This window comes from Arabidopsis thaliana, chromosome 5, assembly GCF_000001735.4.
Source record: "Arabidopsis thaliana chromosome 5, partial sequence".
Classification (NCBI taxonomy): Eukaryota; Viridiplantae; Streptophyta; class Magnoliopsida; order Brassicales; family Brassicaceae; genus Arabidopsis; species Arabidopsis thaliana.
In genome coordinates this window covers 21,412,527-21,433,847 of record NC_003076.8, presented here as the reverse complement: position 1 = coordinate 21,433,847, position 21,321 = coordinate 21,412,527, and the positions used below count along the sequence as shown (strand labels likewise).

Below are 21,321 nucleotides of genomic sequence, written 5' to 3'. Positions count from 1 at the left end.
AATCATATGAAAAGAATAACAAAAATTATACCAAACCAAATATTATACCGGTTCCGGTTTGATTTGGAATTAAGTAAATTACACAAAACCGATACAATGATTAAAGAACCTTGACGTCGACGATGATTGTGTGATCTCCCCAGAAAAGAGAAATGAAGAGATACCAAAATCTAAAGGTAGGAGAAGCTTTCTCCAAAAATCGTATTTACCCATTTGCTTGCAATGAACTAAGCTCCATATTGAATCTTGCTTACTCTCTATCACCCAAAAATGTCAAAGCTTTGATCTTCCAAGATACCCTCTCCGCTTTTCGTCTTCTTCCCGAGTAAGTACTTCAAAATTTCATCTCAATTGCGAGTATTTAGAGTTTTTTGAGGCTTTAATTTAGGGTTTTCTGTGTTGAGATTCTGTTCATGTTGTAGTTGAATTCTTAGGGTTGTTAGAATCGATTAAAAAGTCAATAAAGTTGGGAACTTTCAGCTAATTATGAAGCAGAGGATTGATCTTTGAATGGCTTTACTTTGTACCAATCAAATTAGCTTGAGTTTGAATCTGCATATACAATTTGCAAACAAATTTGAATATGTAGAATGTTGTGTTTCATTTATACGAGATTTTAGTAATGTAAACGTAAAGGCAAGTTTTTTCTTAGATTGGAATAATCGAATTTGAAACCCTTAATGTGACAATATGGCTACTCAAGAGTACATAATTCATATAGCACACAAATCTCTTAGATTGTTGTTATCTCTCTGTTTCTGCTATTGCAAATCTATGTTTCTTCTTCTTAAGTCTTTTAAGAATAATACTACAAACAGTTTTCAGATTCTGTATTTTTTTGCTTTCATTTAGCATCAATACATCAGCTGCTGTTTCAGCCGCTAACCTTCTCCTGAAGAGCGTGGAAGCGGTGCTCCCCAAACAGAAGAAGAATTTAGCCATTGTAGAATTCAAGCAGGCAAAAGTAGCACTAAAGAGGCGTAGTAAGAACCGTGAGGAAGAAGATATAGGTATGTTTTTCTAGTTATCTTTCTTTTTAATATCTCGAGATAATCCTTCACCATGTGCAAATCCTTTTTTCAGATATACCTTCACTTCCACAAGATATCCTTATTCACATCTTCAGTTTCCTCGAGATATCGTCCTTAGTTTCCTCAGCTCAAGTGTCTCGGTACTTCCTCCTCTATATTTCCACATTACAGAGTCTTTTGCATCTTCTTTTTTTTTTCCTTCTACTTATCTGTTTTGTTTCATCTGTTTGTAGCTCTTGGAACCAAGCAACGCATGAGAACTCTCTGTGGCAATCACAATTTGACCTTCACTTCAATCACAAAGTCTTGATTCGTATGCAGTCCGATATTGACTGGAGAGAAGCCTTTAAGAAAGCATACATCGGTTAGAGCTTTTGTCCACGATTTTATCTTTTCCCCTTTCAGAAATCGCTGCTTTCTCTATTATGTAATTTCTAAAGTAGAGTTTGTGTAACCGTGCAGCGGCTAATTCATCGGAGGCATTGAGATCTGGCCGGGGATACTGCAGTTACTGTGATTCTATTGTTTGGCACGAAAACTTGAGATGTCTGAACAAACAATGTCGGTTGAAATCAGGCAACAAGCCACTCGACCTCATAACAACTCACCAGGTAAGCTATTCTTGCTTCAAATGTTTGTCTCGTTTTATATATACATGCTAAACAAGCTATTTATCTGCCTTTGGTGGTTTTGTTACCTCACAGGTTGTCAACTATTTGCTGGGGATAGAGAGTTCTGATGATGAAAGCGAATCAGACGATGAAGCCTTTCCTGGACGACTATGGAAACTTTCTTACGTGCCTGATTACTTGTAAATCACTAAAGAGAAATATATGGCCCTATATGGGCTTGTGGTACCTCATTGGACCATTTGGCCTTACTAAGAATGTTTGTGTAGTTTCAAGCCTACTTGATTAGCTTTTTGTTTGCAGATACGTATGGTAATATTGTGTTTTATCTAAAAGAAGTTTCTACTTTTCTAATAACACTTGAATTTACGAAAGAGTATAATAATCTACCAAAATAATGGAATATAAGAATTTGATTTTTTTTAATGAAAAAATCTGTAGCCTCCTTATAAGGAATGAAGAATAAAATGTTGCAGTGAAGAGTGAATGGTAATCAGAATAATCAGAAATAAAAGTTAATTAATGCTTGAAAGTTGAAAACCTGAAAACCTAATTACTCTGTGACTCATTGTCGATCATAGATTCATTGGAGAAAAATTGATTAATGAATTCGTATGTATATGTTTAAAAGATATTGAGGAAGTTGAGTAAGCTAGTGTGTAAAGAATGCAAGTCTACACAATGTTTATTAATTATTATATACATATTATACGAGTAACGTAGTGATAATTAGTCGTGGAAACCATTATTAGGGTCTTTTAAAGATATGAAGCACATTTTCTTATGATAAGAAGAGCTACTATTGAATTATATCTTCAAGTTTTCTTTATGTTATGCTGTTAATTTATTTTTATGAGCACCTTTTTATAGGCGAAAACATAAAAATTCGTTCAACTCCTAATAAACAATTCTATAAAATGTGATGATGCATACACACATTCCATGACAATTGCGTGGAAGTAGTTCCGAACGAATGAATAGGCATAACTTTTGTATTATTCTATTAATCATATTTAGGTCTAACAGTATAAGCACTTTAGTCGGTATAGCTCCATGCTATCCTTAGAAAACTATTGTAATAGTCAATAAAAAACAAAATAATAGTTTTCCGTTTTCCCAATTTGTCACCAGCTATTATATAGTTTAAACCAAATTCTTAGTAAAGAATGCTTTAATGTAACCAAGGAAAGTTAATAAGTTTGGTTTGTTGGTTCATAGGTTTGCTGCATTGAAAGCAACAATTGCATAACAAACTTAGAAGCTTAAAATCGAATCGAAATATAGAAAACAAAGTTGGGAACATATTAAACAAGTAGTATAAAACAGAGTTCGTCTAATGAATAACTTATTCTCACTTGTATTAAAGCTAAGAAACAAAGTATTTTAACAACACACAAAAAAAAAGGAAAAGTTAAAAGCAAACTGTTCTTTAAACTTTAAAGTGAAAGAGGTGTAAAATTTTGAACTTCACGAAAGAAAGAGCTTTTCGAGTCAAAGCTTTTGAGGTTAAAACCTTTGCTATACTCATAGACATGATAAATGGATACTAGTACATACGTAACAATTTATTCTTTAAGAGTAGAGACAAAAGGAAAATTGAAGTATGTAAAATGGGCCAACTATACTTTTGTCATGGAAAGAACCCCAAGTTATCTTTATACACTAAGGTCAGAGTTCAGACCGTCAGATAGCTAAACTCTTCTGCTTTTTCTGTGTAGTAAACTAGTAAATGTTTCTTTTTGTCATTCTTATTTATTTATGTCTGTGTTCTTCATTCTGTCTTGTTTTTTACTATCTTATTAGGTATTTTATTACTATAAGAGTCAATTTGAGATTTTGTAACTATAGTTGGTATCATTTATAAAGATAATAACATTTTTCAATCTTTGCTCAAATATAATAACAGTTGTTTAACTATATTAGGGATACATATACATATATATTAAGACTAGAAAAGTTAATTGAACGTTCATACGATATTTTGTGATATAAATTTTAGGTTCAAGAAAACTCAAAAACCATGTATTGAAGATATGTTGCGGTCAAACCACGAGTCGGTCTTAAGCTTTTGCTTCGAGTTGAGCATGCATGCATCTCTCGTTTTACCCTAAAGGTGCAAAGAGAAAGTATGTTAAGAGAGGTTTTGTTTTTCTTTTCTTCCATGCTCCACTCCTCTTTCTTTTTTTTCTTTTTTTTAAATCCTTATTAGTTTCGTAGATTATATTCTTATTTTCAATTTTGTTTCAAAATATATTATTTTCAATTTATATTGATTAGAGAAAATTTATTATATATAAAGACATAAATTTTTACAGCATAAGAAAGAGTTAATTTTCAGAAAAGGAAAATTAAAATAATTTTAAAATTTTATAAATATTTAGTTTCAGATATTAGAAACCAGCATATTTTACAAAAAAATAAAAAATAATCCAAGCACTTTATTCTAAAGAAAAAGCTACTATTATGGCATAGAATGCTAAATAAATGAAGACAACAGATAAAACAAATTAACCTGTGCATTAGAAAAAAAAAAGGCAAAGGAAAAGAATAAAGAAAAAGAAAGGAGCGGTAATAAAAAGTAGAGAGAAAACTCAAAAAAACAAAAATAAAACATTACTTTTTATTTCTCTTTTTTCTTCCTTTACCAAACAAAAAATAATAAACCCCATTTCGAAAAAAGCTCACCTTCTCTTTCTTCTTTTTCTTTCTATATAAAATCCTCACTTCACCATTTCCGTTGACAAAGCCAAACTCTTTACTCTATCTTTATCTCTATCTCTCTTTCTTTCTTTCTCCATTACTCTCTTTCTCTCTTTCTAAATGGAAGCTCTTACCTTTATGAAATTCTGGTTAACCAACAACACAACCATCAAACCTCGCCGTGAAATCAGAATCTCAGAATCCGCCGTCGATTCCACCACCGGATCAGAAGATCCCGACCTTGACCTCTGCGAAGGAGAGGATTCCTTCTTCGAGCTCAAGATCTCTCTCTCGGATTTCAAAACACCTAAAGAAAAACAGAGACTCGAAACAACAACAACAACAACAACGTACTCTGTTTCTAACAAAAGCAAAGTCCTTCCTTTCGTTGATATCTCTTCAAAACCCCAACAATCTCCGACCACTCTTTTGAAATCCGGTCAAAAGTTTCGTGCTTTCTCATTCAAGAAGTCAGAAAAGTCAACGACGACTGAGAAGAAGAAAGAAGAAAACAACCGAACTAGTCTCAACGTAAGATTCAGAGTCGACGATGAAACAACAACAACAAGTTTCAGAAAAACAGCAAGCATTGCGAGATCACAACAAACAGACGACACGATGTTCGACGACTCTGTTTCAAAGAGATTCTTCAGTCTCATTAAACCTTTGTACACTAAATCAACGAAGAAGCAGTCATCGTCGACGATTACATCTCCGACGTCTTCACCGGCGACGAGAGAGAAACAGAGGAGTAATATTCCGTCGGGGATGAGAAGTGTGAGGAGACAACTTGGGAAGAGTCGGTCAGCTTCTGCGGCGATCGGAGGAATGTCTCCGGCGAACAGAATCGATGAGTCTTTACAAGTTCAACAAGATGGGATTCAAAGTGCGATTCTTCATTGCAAGAAATCGTTTCATGGCTCGAGAGGTATGTTCGAAAACAGAGTCTTTTTTAATAATTTGTCAAATTTTGATAATTGTGTTTTATGGTTAATCACTTTATCTTAATGAGTTATAACTTATTTTCAGAATCTTCTCTGTTATCACGATCTACGAGTGAATCTTCTTCACAAGAGAAACTTAGTACTTCGTCGTCTGAAGGTAAATTATAAATTCTTGAATTGGATCATTTTTGTTTACTGTTAAGTTAATTATGAAGGAAATGCTAATTAAATACTATTTGTATGTTTTTGTAGATTCTTATTTGTTTTCAAGGATTTCAAGTGATTCAATTTCGGAGAAATCAATGGATAGCTTGACTTCAATTAAGGAACAGAGGGAGAAGATTAGCGATTAGGTTTAATTTTTTTAAAATAGTATGAAATTAGGATTTTTTGGTGATTTTGTGAAATTAGTTTAAAATGAAGATGATGATGATGACAAAAACAGATAAATCTTGTGGCAGAGAGACTCAGATTAGTGAATGGTCTTGGTTTTTGCCTTTGTATAGTGATGGATCATTATGTGAATCCTGACACCTTGAGGATTGAAAAAACTATATTGTAGTAAATTTATATTTATTACATATCTCTGTCGTCTTCATTTTCGTTTGTCACACAACTCAAAAATGTGTCATAGTTTCAAAATTTCTTGTATTCTCTTAGTGAAAAAAAAAACTCAAGAAATTAAAGTATCTTTTAGTAACAACTATTTAACTCAAGAAAAATGTTGCTTTGAGCTTTTGATTATTGCGTTTCAGTAAAAATTGAACGTTCTAAATGCAAATATAATAATATTAACCATTCTGTATTTTTGGCGGTACCACAATAATACATGAAATATATTTAAAAAATAACCGAATTTGTTTAAGCAAATAGCTTACAACTAGAAATAAATGTTACAAATTAAAGACTCGACTATGATAAAATAGCTGAACTTATTTAATCAACTTTATTATTTTACGTAGCTTTTTGGTTGCCAAACTACTCAACACAGCAAATTGTAGATTTCCTTTGTACTGATTATATCAGTTATTACTTATTAGGAAAGTGGATAGATTCTCCATGACAAATTATGATTTGTTAGATTTTGTATTGTCATAGATAGTGTATCTTAATGTTTTTTTAATATATATCAGAAATTCAAATACTTGTAAAACATTCTACTCTTATTATATCAGTGATCAATCCATATTAGAACTCAAGATGAAAATAAAAGTAAATTGATCTCTTCAAATAATTTTAGTCTACAAATAACATGCAATTTTCTTACTCTAGCGAAAATGTTAATAATTTAAATAAATAAAAAATTTAAAAGTTAAAAAAAATAAAAGTAATGGAAAATTGCATGTTATTTAACTTTCCATTACTTTTAAATTGCATGGACCAGTGACTGGTCCATTATTTATTTTTCTCATTTTCACTACTTTTCTTTTTGCTATTTCACTTTCCAAGAAAATATATATATGAAAATCTGACAGTGCTAATTCATCATCCTGACCTATATTTTATCTGGTGAATATCTATCAGCCTATCAGATTGCTTTCACCTTTTCATTTAAATTCTCGTTATTTCACATAATCTAATCTTTTGAATCAATACTCAAATTTATTTCCCAATTTCTTTTGTCAACTACGTCCTCAAGCAAAAAAATTAATCGGGATTAAAGCACTAGATCCATGTTTTGGCTCCACTTGAAAGTTTTCAGATTTTGGACGGCAACAAATTAGTTAATGGCCAGCACGAAGAATGTTTTTTTAATATATGTTTATCAGGCAGGTTATGTATATTTTTTTGCTTGTGTGAAGTGTGAACTATAAATAAAATACTGTGATCGATAGACTTTGAGTGATTAGTCAACTGAATAATTTAGTATTTGTTGTAATTGTGTTAGAGAATGCATTCCTTTCTTGACTAGAATTATTTATTTTTGGATTTAATACATGAGTTAACAAACGACCAAAACGAGTGACATAGTATTTATTTAAGGTTATTAGACAAATCTCGCAAGTGAGAGTTTTGGATCCCACCACAACAACCGACCAGAGTCACCAAACAATAGTCCGAATGCAAAACTTTAAAAAAGTTCAAAAATCAGAATTTTTTCTTTCTTCAAAGGAAAACAAGAGAGAAAAAAATGGTTACCGGATCAATGGGCGTAAAACAGAGAACATGAGACGACATCAATTTATGAGGTTTGACAATGTGTTTAGTTGCCAAACGTAGTTTTATTAAATTCGTAACTAAAAATAACTCGACATACCTTTTGTTTTGCATGTTTAGAATATTATGCAGGTTTAAGCATAAAACTAAATTCTGATAGTAGATTCTTATAGAGTTTCAAAAGATTTGGAATTATCATATTTAACCTTCTCATGCATTTCCAAAAATCTCATATGGACAAAAATTGCTTTTAAAAAAATTATAGTTCAACTGAAACAAAATTTATACCGATTTAAACAAAGTGTCGCCGACAATCCAAGTTTTTGTTGCCAAAATTTCAGTTATGTTCTAACGAATTTGAATTATTATTTAATTGTAAAGTTAATTGTGTAGATACATTTTTCAAAGTTTTCTTTTCTTTACTTTGTTTTCAAAGTTGTCGTGAAAAAACCTTATTTTGTTCTGCTGGAACTTTAGGGTTTTATTTGCTTGAACAATGACAAAATATTTATTTCCATTAAAAAATATATATATTTGCATCCATAAATTGGTTTATTTTAACTCATAATTTTTTTTAGCTTCCTTCCAAAAAAATCCTTACAATTACTATAAATTACTCATTCAAATTAAAACAGCAAAATAAATATAGAATGAGCTTTAAACAAAAACCACCGGTCTTTGAAACACATGCTCAAAAGAAAAGCGTAAAAAAGTTTGCAGAAAAACTGGCAGAGCCACGAGACGAGCCATCTGCTTTGTTACACGAAACAACCATTTAAACGGTCAAAGCTTAAAAACCCGAGATGGTCTTGGTGTAAATTATATTTTCATATTAGACTTCATAGTAAAATATCATCAAACTAGCAGAATTTTTGTTTGGTCATATAATTTTGTATAACAATTACTTCCTCTGTTCTTTTTTGTTTGATTGTTTAGAAAAAAACACATATATTAAGAAAACATATTAAATGTTGATTATAAATATATTATTTTTAGTATTTTACAGTTTTCTATAACTCTAAACCAATGATAATTAACTATTTTTCTTGAAAATTACAATTTACCAATATTAACCAATAAATATTATATGGAAAACTTAAAAAAATCAATCTTTTAGAAACAAATTTTTTTTCTAAACAATTAAACAAAAAAAAACAGAAGGAATAGGTTTTAGATGGAATATTAAAGAATTGAATTGTCAACAAGAGTTATGACAATTTGTTTTTTGGGTTGTGCGAAAGAGATAGAGATGCTTGTGGTGAAACACATCATTAAACAAACATCTTTACGCGTTTCATAAATTTCTGTAACTTCTCCACTTCAATTTTGCGTTCGTTACAAGCTCTAACCATCGTGTCCTCTTCTTCCTCCACTCATATTTATAGTTTATTTTTTTGTATCTCCTCGTTACTTTAATTTCATTTTTTTGGAGATTTGATATTTTCACTTATCAATCGTTCAAGTTACAAGAAAACTACTTCATGTATATGGATATATTAACTTGAGAAATAAAGTCAAATAATTTACGTTAGTTTTCTATATATACTTTATTTTTATTTTTAAATGTTAGTATTATTATCGTATTCAAAATAAAAGAGGAGAGAGAGAAAGAAGGTGTGAAATTGTTGACCTGAGGAAGTAGCTCGACTGAGAAAGTGTTAGGTCTAAAGTCTAGGCAGAGATGATAACCACTCAAATGAAGATTTGACCTAGCTACTTGGTCTCTCTCTCTCTCTTGTTACTTTTTGCTCGTAGCTTTTAAAATCGAACCTCAAATCTCTTATATTTACAAAACTAATAATGAAATAATAGTGGAGGATTTCCGGATCTATTATTCAGATCATCTTTTGGGGTTCTCAAGTGTCTGATTGATAGACTAACCATAAAAATCAATTGATTCAGTTACCAGAAGAGACAATTTACTGATCTCGACATAATAATAAACCACTGAATATATACACAACTTTCTTCACTGGTTTTCTCTAGTTTATCATCAGTTGTGAGATTATTAGTTGATCGAGAAAATTAACCACAAAAGCTTAATTGCTTTTAGAAACCATAAAACGCTATGTATGATAACATCATGATGCTATCTTGATACTTATATAATCAATTCAGCAAAATAGTTAAGTGTTATTTTTAATAGTAGTCTCAATCTAGTACATGTTTGCAACATGTTCTCCGGTGTTCCAATATTGTCTTCCTTGATCGTTGGTCCATCTTAGAAATTAAATATGAAACTGAAAGAAGTTATAACAAAAAAGCTCATCAAATAATATAGTGCTTTAAAAGTCTTTTTAGATGCATTTTGTTAGCTAAAAACTAACTAAACCAAGTGAAAATCTATTATAAGGTTTTTACAAACATCTATTAAGAATATTTTCTAACTTAACTACTTCAATAATTAAGGATTACCAATTCATTTATATATTACCAAAAGATCATTTTCCTAACCAAATGTGGAACATTTTTATAGGTTTTTTCGAAATGTTTATGGGAAACGCTTCAACAGAAACAATTTAAACTTAACATTTCAGATAAATTTACTACAAAACATGCCACTTATATATAGGTGAGAAATCATTTTTATAGGAAAGTAACGGTTGGACAAACTTTAAGGTCTATATATACCATACTAGGAATGTTGGTATAATTTAACATAAAAACTATCTCAAAAGTTAAAGGATATCATATCATTTATATATTATCCAAAGATTGTTATCCTAAATACTATGAATCAATCGAGATCGAAATCTAATTTGAATATCAGTGAAAAAGCCAAAACCAATGGAGATCAAAATCTGTATATATTTATATATTAGACTTGAACAGCTTAAGTTATATTACCTCCTAATTATAAGACGAGTTTATATGCCGTGGGATGCTTCCGAAGTAGTAATAGTGATGAGCATAAAACAAACTCAACGCGTGCAATGGATCAGTCTCATAACATTCTGTGCAGAATCATAATACAAGATCCGCTCGAAACTCAAAAAACAAAATAACACATTCACTTCTCTTTGGAGTTTTTCTTTTCTTTTTCTTTTGTCTAAACAATAATCATGATCACTATCATGTCAATTAATACAGAAATAAATAATCAACACTATCAATATCATGTCGAGAACAACCACCTCACAAGGAAGCAAAGAGCAATCGACGCCGGAGAACCATACACGTGGCCATGTTTAAAAGTCCCACATGAGGAAGAATACGTTGCACTTTCAAAACGACACCGTTTTCTACTACATAGAAGTATAGAACAAAAAGGAACTTCTTGTTCTTGACAAAAAAAAAAAAAAGGAACTTCTTGTTTAGTTTCATAAGACTTTTCAAGTAGATTTGGTTGTCCCCTCTTCTTAGATTTTCTTTAGATGCTAACGTAGGACACATGTCTCCGACCAATTTAGCTTAATAATGTTTTCAAGTTTATTTGTCCGACGAAAAAAATGATCTGTCTGTTTATGTATGTACACAATGTCCTAATCATCGCAAATTGTATTATAGATTACCTGTATTTAGCCATATATTTGTTCGAAAGTTATAATTAATTAACGAACATGGTAGTTTAAGTTGAGGTTCTTTTACATTACTCGAGGTCTCTATATACTAATCATGGGATTTTGAATGCATTGCATGTGACTGTTTGTGATTAAGGGCATATTACTATATCTTATTTATAGACTTATTTGAAATAAGAAGAATTGGAGTAATTCATACTTCGGCAAAAATATTTAACAAACAAGAAACAAATTTCATTATGAAAATGTAACTAATGTGGAACAAAATCCAAGGAAATTGGAATTTGCAAGTGGAAATGAATCATCATTCATAAACAAAATGAATCATCATTTAAATGGTTCACTTGAGGTGCCATCTGAGCTAAGATGGTAGAGTAAGAGCTAATTTGAGATCTTTGTGGAGAGAAGCGAGAGAAATTGATGTGTGAGAGAGAACACGATTAATGGACTTAGTTTTGGATCAATATTTGGAAAAATGTCAAAAAGAATTGTGAATTTTTAAATTTGGACGAAAAAATGAACTTGTGAAATGTCATTTAAATTACGAAATTTTGTTTGGTTTTTGAATAAAATGGTCAAATTTTGTTGACTAGGCCATTTTGGTCTGCTAACAGAAAAATAACGACATGCCCTGACCATTTTTTTCAGAAATCAAATAAAATTTTGTGATTTAAATAACATTTCACAAGTTTATGTTTTTTTCGTCCTAAATTTAAAAGTTCGTGATTTCTTTTGACATTTTTTCCAATCGATATTGGACAATGTTTTAGTTTGAGAATGGGAACATTATCTACAAGACTACAATTCCATTTTATTATTATCTCAATAAGTGGCTTTGTCTATCCAATTTGGTTCTCGTTTATTTATTTACAGGGCTACATATGAGTTTCATAAAGCCCGTAATGTATAGGCCTATGTAAATTTTCAAGCCCATAAGCTACATTCTCTATTTTTTATTTTGTCGTAAATTAGATCGAAAATTATAAAAACATTACGATTTTTTTTTTGTTTAGAGATTGTATTCGAATTCGAAGGTGATGTATATGTGGAGAAAAAAAAGAAAAATAATATTTATTTGAGAGATTTTTGACCCAAAACTCTACCGATATACACATATACATTTCGAAGGTTAAAACAATATACTGCAAAAATCCAAAAAATCTTAGTGAAAGAAAACAACCCAAAAATGTAAAATTAGGTTTTTGGCTTACAACATTTACATCATCACAAGACCAAATAAAAACTTAATTATATAAATCTCATTCACTACACTCTTCAACGTCTTAAACTCTTACAAGTTAGAACTTAGAACCATTCTCTATGGAAATACCTCCATCACCTCCGCCGGAGACGGCGGCCTACACATTAACCACCTCTTCAATCTCCTACACCATACCAAAAACCTCTCTCTCCCTCCTCCGCTTCCCGGCGACTGAGCCACCCTCCTTTATCCTCCGCAACATCACTCTCACCGCTCATCCAACCGAGATCCTCGCCGTCGTTGGCCCTTCCGGCGCCGGAAAATCAACTCTCCTTGACATTCTCGCCTCTAAAACCTCCCCAACTTCCGGTTCAATCCTCCTTAACTCCATTCCCATTAACCCTTCCTCTTATCGAAAAATCTCCTCTTACGTTCCCCAACATGACTCTTTCTTCCCTCTCCTCACCGTCTCCGAGACCTTCTCCTTCGCTGCTTGTCTCTTGCTCCCAAACCCATCAATAGTTTCTGAAACCGTAACCTCTCTTCTATCAGAGCTTAACCTAACACATCTTTCCCACACAAGACTCGCTCAAGGCTTATCCGGTGGCGAAAGAAGAAGAGTCTCGATAGGGTTAAGCCTCCTTCACGACCCTTGCTTTCTTCTCCTCGATGAACCCACTTCGGGTTTAGACAGTAAATCCGCTTTTGACGTCATTCACATCCTCAAATCCATCGCTGTGTCAAGACAACGGACCGTGATATTGTCCATTCACCAGCCTAGCTTCAAGATTCTGTCTATCATCGATCGGTTGTTACTTCTTTCAAAAGGAACTGTTGTGTACCACGGAAGACTTGACTCCCTCGAAGGTTTCTTGCTCTTCAAGGGATTTACCGTCCCTCCGCAGCTCAATTCCCTTGAATATGCAATGGAAATACTTCAAGAACTACGAGAATCCGACGGAAACACCGATGCTACTGCTCTCCCTTCAATCGAAAACCGGAAACAGAGAGAAAAACAGAGTATTGTTCGATATAGAAAATCAAGAATCACCGAGATAAGCCTTCTCGCGAGAAGATTCTGGAAGATCATTTACCGGACAAGGCAACTACTTCTAACCAATGCATTAGAAGCCCTTGTAGTTGGTCTTGTCCTAGGAACTATCTACATCAACATCGGAATCGGCAAAGCAGGAATTGAGAAAAGATTCGGTATGTTCGCCTTCACGCTCACTTTTCTCCTCTCTTCAACAACCGAAACCCTCCCGATCTTCATCAACGAGCGTCCAATTCTTCTCAGGGAGACTTCGAGTGGTATTTACAGACTCTCCTCTCACATTCTCGCAAATACACTCGTATTCTTGCCGTACTTGTTCGTTATCTCAATCATTTACTCTGTTTCGGTCTATTTCCTCATTGGTCTCTGCCCCACATGGCAAGCTTTTGGGTACTTCGTTCTCGTGATATGGATCATTCTCCTAATGGCGAACTCTTTTGTTCTCTTCTTGAGCTCTCTTGCCCCAAATTACATTACGGGAACCTCTCTTGTGACAATTCTTCTAGCGGCTTTCTTCTTGTTTTCCGGTTACTTCATTTCCAAGGAAAGTCTTCCCAAGTACTGGCTTTTCATGTACTTCTTCTCAATGTATAAGTATGCATTGGATGCACTTCTGATAAACGAGTACTCGTGCTTAGCCTCCAAGTGTTTGGTCTGGTTGGAGGAAGCTCAAACAAAGATCTGCATGGTTACTGGAGGTGACGTGTTGAAGAAGAAAGGACTTCATGAGAAACAGAGGTGGTTTAATGTTTATGTTTTGTTAGGGTTTTTCGTACTTTATCGTGTGTTGTGTTTTCTTGCTCTCCTTAGAAGAGTTTCTGGTTCAAAGAGGTAAGTTTTTTTTTTTTTTACATTTGTTTCTCACACTGATCAATCTATGTTAACTTAACAAAATATCTCCGGATCGATCATTGATGTGTTGGAACTGTTATAAAGTCTTTCGTAGACATTCGAATTCGGGATCAATTATTCAACTTATATATTCCTTTCTTTCTTTTTCACGTTTCAATGTTAACTAGGTGTTTGCTATGTAGAGACATGTCACTTTCGAAAAATGAGAGGTTAAATTCAACGTTTTGTAGACCTAGCCTGTCGATTGCACTATTTTTCAAAATAGTTTATAAGAAAAATCTTGACATCTAGTTTCACTCAGTTATGTATGTACATCACATTATGGACCCATAAAAGTTAAAACTTTGCTATAGAAAGGGGAAAAACGTCAATAATATGATGTGGACACGATTACTTCTCTCTCTATCACAAGAAACCGGAATAAGTACCATCAGTCCATAGATTGATCCACCAACACTTGTTTAAATATAATTCTAATGACTGTATTTATATGGATATTGAATATTATGGGCTAGTTAGTTACTCGTTTATAAACTAAGTAACCAAAAGAAATAGTATATAGAGCACTCAAATCAAATCATTTTGAACTCAGGCTAAGATTTAGGTGGGGACAAGGTAGACACATAGATGGCATAGAAGAGTCGCTTTGGTTAACTTGTAGCTTGGAGACAAACCTTGGTCTTCACGGGTCTCCATCTTCTTCTCTTAACAAAAGAAAAAAACATAAAATTCCATTGCTATTCAAATTTCACGATCAAGATGAAGAATTTTTGATAAAACATGTAGCAAAGTGGTTTGAACTAATTCCTATTATAAACTAGTATACAAGAGAGTTGCATACGATAAATGAAAAATGGATCGGAAGAATATTTGTGATGTATAATCTCTGTCTTTCAATAATCTTGTGCTAAGAAAATTTTAGTTATAAATTTCTAAACTACTTCGTACAATTTGTATTCATGTCAAGTGTTTATTTTTTCTATTCTATGGACATTAGACAACCACAAATCGTGAATTATTGATAGTTGACTTTTCCACGTAAGTTTGTTTTTCTGTAAGAAAATTATGATATTTCAAAAGTAAAGATTTTTCATTTTGGTCACGTTGCCACTTGCCATCCCAAAATGTAATGCTGCTTTTTTCTTGTTTGTTTCCTTGAAGTTTAGTCCCAAGTGGAAGAACAGTCATGAGTACAATGTACATGCAACCATTGACACACACACACACACATACACATGCATATATAAAATATCAGATTTTGTTCACGGACTTGTTCTTTGTCTACTCACCCGTGACTGCCTTTTCTCTGAATACCATTGTTACCAAACAATTGTTTTTGTCGTTATTGTTTGATTTCCGTTAACGAGTTTTGAATACCTTACTAGGTCAACCAAAAAAAGAAAACATAATTTCAGGATTACTAAAAACATAATTTCAGACTTTCGTATCCAAAATAATGCGATTGCTAGTGACATCATGCAACTTTGGTTTTCCCTAAACTGAAACTTGGAAGTCCTCTACTATATTTTGATTTTGCATTGACTATCCATCTTCTTCCTATAAACGGACTCTTGTCTTGTGGGCTTATATTCTATTTGTAGGGGTTTTAAACTCTAGAATGGGCTTTTGTCAAATATTGATGAACTTACTTTATTATTATTAATGATTCAAATTTTTATCAAACAAAATTTTCTTCTCTATTACTTACTTTTGAAAATTATGAATATGAATTCTGTGTTTACTCTGGACATAAAATGTGAAAAAAAATTGTAACCAAACCAAAAGCTAGCCAATAGTACACCATATTACATAAAAAAAATATAAATTTATCTTTTGTTGTATGTTTTAAGTTCTTGTAACAAAAAAGTATGATAAATAAAGATTTCAGTCGCACAACAAAAAAAAGTTTTTAACAATTAGAACGTAGAAGTTGTGTGATAATTTGTTGGCTAATAGTGTTGCAATATTTTATTTGTTGTTAGTTGACTTGTTACAATTACAACATGTTTCATATTTATTTGAGTACAGTACTTAGGGCTTTGCTTCCCTCCAACTAAATCGTGTTTGAGATCAAATCTCAACAGCAATGTGAACATTAAACTTTCGATCTTTTATCGTCTTCAAAAGTTTGATGCAAAAGAAATGACGAGCAAAGTAGTAGCAGCAGCAGCTTCTGCATTTCTCTCTCGCACTAACGAATTGGGTAATCTTCAAAAATCATGTATTCGGATTCTCTCCTTCTGCGAATCGAATTCATCACGTATTGGTTTACACATCCACTGCCCAGTAATAAAGTTTGGTCTTTTAGAGAATCTCGACTTATGCAACAATCTTTTGAGTCTTTACTTAAAAACCGATGGTATATGGAATGCACGTAAACTGTTCGATGAAATGTCTCACAGAACTGTTTTCGCATGGACAGTTATGATCTCTGCTTTTACCAAGAGCCAAGAGTTTGCATCAGCGCTTTCGTTGTTTGAGGAAATGATGGCTTCGGGAACACACCCGAACGAATTCACTTTTTCCTCGGTGGTAAGATCTTGTGCTGGTTTAAGAGATATTAGTTACGGAGGTCGAGTTCATGGCTCTGTTATAAAGACTGGGTTTGAGGGAAACTCAGTTGTTGGAAGCAGCTTGAGTGATTTGTATTCTAAGTGTGGGCAGTTTAAGGAAGCTTGTGAGCTATTTAGTTCTCTTCAGAACGCGGATACTATCTCGTGGACGATGATGATATCTTCTTTAGTGGGAGCTCGTAAATGGAGAGAAGCGTTGCAGTTTTACTCTGAGATGGTTAAAGCTGGTGTTCCTCCTAACGAGTTCACATTTGTTAAGCTTTTAGGTGCCTCTTCCTTTCTCGGTTTGGAGTTTGGTAAAACGATTCATAGCAACATAATTGTCAGGGGAATTCCGCTGAATGTGGTATTGAAGACATCTCTCGTTGATTTCTACTCGCAGTTTTCTAAAATGGAGGATGCTGTGAGGGTGTTGAATTCGAGTGGAGAACAAGACGTGTTTCTTTGGACGTCTGTGGTATCAGGGTTTGTAAGGAACTTGAGAGCCAAGGAAGCTGTTGGCACGTTTCTTGAGATGCGAAGTTTGGGTTTGCAACCAAATAACTTCACATACTCTGCAATCTTGAGCTTGTGTTCTGCTGTTCGTTCGCTGGATTTTGGGAAACAGATTCACTCACAGACAATTAAGGTTGGCTTCGAGGATAGCACTGATGTTGGAAATGCACTTGTAGATATGTATATGAAGTGCTCGGCATCAGAAGTAGAAGCTTCGAGAGTCTTTGGAGCAATGGTTTCACCAAACGTCGTCTCTTGGACAACGTTAATCTTAGGTCTTGTTGATCACGGGTTCGTGCAAGATTGTTTTGGACTGCTGATGGAGATGGTAAAACGAGAGGTAGAACCCAATGTTGTTACCCTATCCGGTGTTCTCCGAGCCTGTAGCAAATTGAGACATGTAAGGCGGGTATTAGAGATTCATGCATATCTACTCAGAAGACACGTAGATGGTGAAATGGTAGTAGGGAATTCACTTGTCGATGCATATGCCAGCTCGAGGAAGGTGGATTATGCCTGGAATGTGATTAGGTCGATGAAAAGGAGGGATAATATCACATACACGAGCTTGGTAACAAGGTTTAATGAGTTGGGCAAGCATGAAATGGCACTGAGTGTCATCAATTATATGTATGGTGATGGAATCAGAATGGATCAGTTAAGCTTACCCGGGTTTATCTCAGCTTCAGCCAACTTGGGCGCTCTTGAAACTGGGAAACATCTTCATTGTTACTCCGTGAAATCCGGGTTTTCTGGTGCGGCTTCGGTTTTAAATAGTCTCGTTGACATGTATAGTAAATGTGGTAGCTTGGAAGATGCAAAGAAAGTTTTTGAAGAAATAGCTACGCCTGATGTGGTTTCTTGGAACGGGTTGGTATCTGGTTTGGCATCAAACGGTTTTATTTCATCTGCTCTATCTGCATTTGAGGAGATGAGGATGAAAGAAACCGAGCCCGATTCAGTAACGTTCCTGATATTGCTCTCTGCTTGTAGTAATGGAAGATTGACTGACTTGGGCCTTGAGTATTTCCAAGTAATGAAAAAGATTTATAACATTGAGCCACAGGTAGAGCACTATGTTCATCTAGTTGGTATCTTAGGTCGTGCTGGACGGCTAGAGGAAGCAACAGGAGTTGTAGAGACAATGCATTTAAAACCAAATGCTATGATCTTCAAAACGTTGTTGAGAGCTTGTAGATACCGTGGAAATCTGTCTTTAGGAGAAGATATGGCTAACAAAGGCTTAGCACTTGCACCATCTGATCCAGCCTTGTACATTCTTTTGGCTGACCTATACGACGAATCTGGAAAACCAGAGTTAGCTCAAAAGACTCGAAATTTGATGACTGAGAAGCGCTTGAGTAAAAAGCTAGGCAAGAGCACTGTGGAGGTTCAAGGAAAAGTTCACAGCTTTGTCAGTGAGGATGTTACTAGAGTGGATAAAACGAATGGGATTTACGCAGAGATAGAATCGATAAAGGAAGAGATCAAAAGGTTTGGTTCACCATACAGAGGTAATGAAAACGCAAGCTTTCACAGTGCAAAACAAGCTGTTGTGTATGGTTTTATCTATGCGTCACCAGAAGCCCCGGTTCATGTTGTTAAGAACAAAATTCTGTGTAAGGACTGCCATGAGTTCGTGTCCATCTTGACTCGGTTAGTCGATAAGAAAATAACTGTAAGAGATGGGAATCAGGTTCATATCTTTAAGAATGGCGAATGTTCTTGCAAAAGGGAAGAAACATCATTTGTTTAATAAGAGTGATAAAACATTTGTGAACAGACATTGTTATCGTTATGAAAATTATTAAGCAATTTATTCAGAGGCTTGACCACTGATTCGGAAACAACTCTAGCCAAAAAAGCAACAAGCACACAATATGTAAAAACTGGAAGTTACTCCTTCAACTGCGGATCGCTGGGTGTAGCAGCTGGGATCTCTGTTTTAGACTCTGCAATTAGACCTTCAAGCGTTTTATAGAACTGCTCAGGAAGAGGACCAGGTCGGTGCTGAGGAACATGCTTTGGAATCGGCGCATCATTCTCAATCACTTCACACTCGTAATCATCTGGTACACCCCAAGGATCCCACTCTGCATATGCAAAAAGAACAAATTACAACTCCATGGTGAAGAACATGTTGTAAATGACAAAATCAGAACAAATAAGCCATCATTCTAAAACCATTGGAAGTATATTGCAACCAAAGAATGTGATAAGTCTCAAACAATAGCTACTTGTAACCTCGCTCACATGATTATGAAGATTCAAAAGAGAGTACAAGCAATAACACTAATGTACAAATAACTACAAAGCAAGAAGATGACCACACACCTACATTGAAAGCAAAAGCCGTTCCAAACTAAAGTGAACTATGCAACCATTCACTCATAGCCAAAGTTAGCAAATTATATAAAAACCTAAACTTTTGCATTCCCTTACTTGTATATCAGTTTTCAACACACACTTAAACTCAATAGCCCAATAAAAGGGTCACCTTTGCAATGCTCAGTGTTCAGATTTTGCAACCTAACAATCCACAAAGCCTCAGGATTCAGATTCTCAATTACAAAACCCATTTCTCAATTTGAGTGATTATCGCAACAAATCAATCTATATTCCAATTGTTCTCAATCTATATAGGCAACGAGAGTACGAACCAATCATTTTCCCAATGAGTGTGAGCTCATCGCGAGCCTCTTCGATAAGCTCTTCGACTTGACCACAACCAAGCCGCTTCTCAATCATCTCCCAATCTTCTTCTTCCTTGCACACATTGAGACGTTGGCGCGTGAATGATTCCACCGCTTTACGGTACCCTTCATCCTCCGGCACAGCTTGGATCTCCTTTAGGGTTTTGCTGTAGAGATCGATCAGCACCGCTCTCGCGTTGGGAACAACGTCAAGCCCGACGATCCCCGTCGTCTGCTTCACTTTAGCCAATAATGGCCGTCCGATTGCCCGTAGAAACATCTCAACCGTTGGATCGCTCTCTCCCTCTCCTTGACTCCGGCGCAATCTCAGAAATGTTGTTTGTAGTTGTTTACAGTGTCAACTTTCACTTGTCAGATGGAGAAAGCGAAAGAAACTATGGGCCGAAATTGAATTTAATGGGCCTAATTATAAAATAATGGGCCTTATTAGTAATTGATAGGAGTTTGTTGCTTAGCATTAATGTGATTGACATATGATGGATCTTGATTTTTAAGCATAATTATTACTTAATTCTATCTTTTTTTACTTCTTATTAATTTTAATTCAATTGTAATTTATTTATCTATTAAAATATCTTTTTTTTTGTGAGTCGGGACCATTAGAAAATATGGCCAACTCTTACGTTGGATATTTTTTTTTTCTAAAAAAGAAACACTTTTTTTCCTCGATTTGTTTTGATATTTTTGGTACATTAAATGCTTGTTCACTAAAGTAATAAGAAAACACTTTTAAAAACCTAATAAAGATAAGACAATCGAGAGAGGTAACAACTTGCATGCCCATCTCTCGTCATGAGAATCTGGACCGACCATAGTATATGATATTTATACAAAAAAATTCGTAACATCTAAATCGTCATAGCCTTATTTTAAATTATAGCAATAACGACCCTACTTTAGTTAATTCCAGAGACGTTTAATTGTCTGATTTTTCTAATACGACGGACATAATGAAATAAAATATGTTTGACCGACGCTTCGGATTACGACAAAAAAAACTTTATAATAAAAAAAGGTTGACCATTTAATAGAAGGCAAGGCACAAGTGGGACTAAAGACGCCAGATTTAGGGTCTTGTCTCGTGAAATTAAAGCCAGCGAAAACCGGACTCGTTGTTTCCGGTCTGAACCGTATTAACTGTCGTCTAGCTATAGCTTCTCTTCCCACATGATTATTTCTCAATTATTACACTAAACTGTACCGATTTGTTTTTAATTATCTCGACATTAAATGAAAGTGAATAATACGATACGATTTTTTTAGCATGGTTCTCGCTGCCAACTTTTTTTTAACTAGGCACATTAAATTAGCTTAACTCTTTAATTCGTTTCAGAATTAGCCTCTATTTATTTTTCTTTTGTCAACCCGTATTGACCTTTACAACACTAAAAATAGAGGGTTTGACAAAATTTGTTGCTTTTTGGTATTTAAAGTATCACTAGTTTAGTAA

At 34.0% G+C, this 21,321-nt stretch overlaps 5 protein-coding genes across 7 annotated transcripts; 4 read left to right on the top strand and 1 right to left on the bottom strand.

Annotated features, from left to right (window-relative positions):
- The first annotated feature begins 53 nt into the window (after window positions 1-53).
- AT5G52880 (F-box family protein) lies at window positions 54-2,070 on the top strand. Its single transcript, NM_124666.3, has 6 exons — window positions 54-325; window positions 853-1,010; window positions 1,084-1,171; window positions 1,265-1,395; window positions 1,494-1,642; window positions 1,736-2,070. The coding sequence occupies exons 1-6, from the start codon at window positions 153-155 to the stop codon at window positions 1,844-1,846; spliced, it is 810 nt and encodes a 269-aa protein (NP_568779.1). The 5' UTR covers window positions 54-152; the 3' UTR covers window positions 1,847-2,070.
- A 2,282-nt stretch (window positions 2,071-4,352) lies between these two features.
- MAKR5 (membrane-associated kinase regulator) lies at window positions 4,353-6,021 on the top strand. Of its 2 annotated transcripts, NM_124665.5 has the most exons (3): window positions 4,353-5,288; window positions 5,390-5,461; window positions 5,557-6,001. In NM_124665.5, exons 1-3 carry the CDS (start codon window positions 4,481-4,483, stop codon window positions 5,655-5,657), a joined length of 981 nt encoding a protein of 326 aa, NP_200099.1. In that variant the 5' UTR covers window positions 4,353-4,480; the 3' UTR covers window positions 5,658-6,001. The 2 variants fall into 2 exon arrangements, with proteins under 2 accessions (NP_200099.1, NP_001332533.1); NM_001345014.1 differs by having other exon boundaries at window positions 4,401-5,288; window positions 5,390-6,021.
- Window positions 6,022-12,132: 6,111 nt separating this feature from the next.
- ABCG8 (ABC-2 type transporter family protein) lies at window positions 12,133-14,258 on the top strand. The gene has a single exon (NM_124664.3). The coding sequence runs from the start codon at window positions 12,303-12,305 to the stop codon at window positions 14,070-14,072; it is 1,770 nt and encodes a 589-aa protein (NP_200098.1). The 5' UTR covers window positions 12,133-12,302; the 3' UTR covers window positions 14,073-14,258.
- Window positions 14,259-16,231: 1,973 nt separating this feature from the next.
- Window positions 16,232-18,913, top strand: AT5G52850 (Pentatricopeptide repeat (PPR) superfamily protein; the record flags this gene model as incomplete). Its single annotated transcript, NM_124663.1, has 1 exon — window positions 16,232-18,913. The coding sequence occupies one exon, from the start codon at window positions 16,232-16,234 to the stop codon at window positions 18,911-18,913; it is 2,682 nt and encodes an 893-aa protein (NP_200097.1).
- Window positions 18,842-20,257, bottom strand: AT5G52840 (NADH-ubiquinone oxidoreductase-like protein; the record flags this gene model as incomplete). Of its 2 annotated transcripts, NM_124662.4 has the most annotated exons (2): window positions 19,818-20,257; window positions 18,842-19,250 (listed from the first exon to the last, which is right to left on the bottom strand). In NM_124662.4, the coding sequence occupies exons 1-2, from the start codon at window positions 20,128-20,130 to the stop codon at window positions 19,054-19,056; spliced, it is 510 nt and encodes a 169-aa protein (NP_568778.1). In that variant the 5' UTR covers window positions 20,131-20,257. The 2 variants fall into 2 exon arrangements, with proteins under 2 accessions (NP_568778.1, NP_001331161.1); NM_001345013.1 differs by lacking the exon at window positions 18,842-19,250 and having other exon boundaries at window positions 19,771-20,257.
- Window positions 20,258-21,321: the final 1,064 nt, after the last annotated feature.

Coding starts and splice junctions, on each gene's coding strand:
- AT5G52880 (NM_124666.3), top strand. CDS start 153: ATGAAGAGATACCAAAATCTAAAGGTAGGAGAAGCTTTCTCCAAAAAT. Junction 326..852: donor GCTTTTCGTCTTCTTCCCGA/GTAAGTACTTCA, acceptor GCTTTCATTTAG/CATCAATACATCAGCTGCTG. Junction 1,011..1,083: donor CCGTGAGGAAGAAGATATAG/GTATGTTTTTCT, acceptor TCCTTTTTTCAG/ATATACCTTCACTTCCACAA.
- ABCG8 (NM_124664.3), top strand. CDS start 12,303: ATGGAAATACCTCCATCACCTCCGCCGGAGACGGCGGCCTACACATTA.
- MAKR5 (NM_124665.5), top strand. CDS start 4,481: ATGGAAGCTCTTACCTTTATGAAATTCTGGTTAACCAACAACACAACC. Junction 5,289..5,389: donor ATCGTTTCATGGCTCGAGAG/GTATGTTCGAAA, acceptor ACTTATTTTCAG/AATCTTCTCTGTTATCACGA. Junction 5,462..5,556: donor TAGTACTTCGTCGTCTGAAG/GTAAATTATAAA, acceptor ATGTTTTTGTAG/ATTCTTATTTGTTTTCAAGG.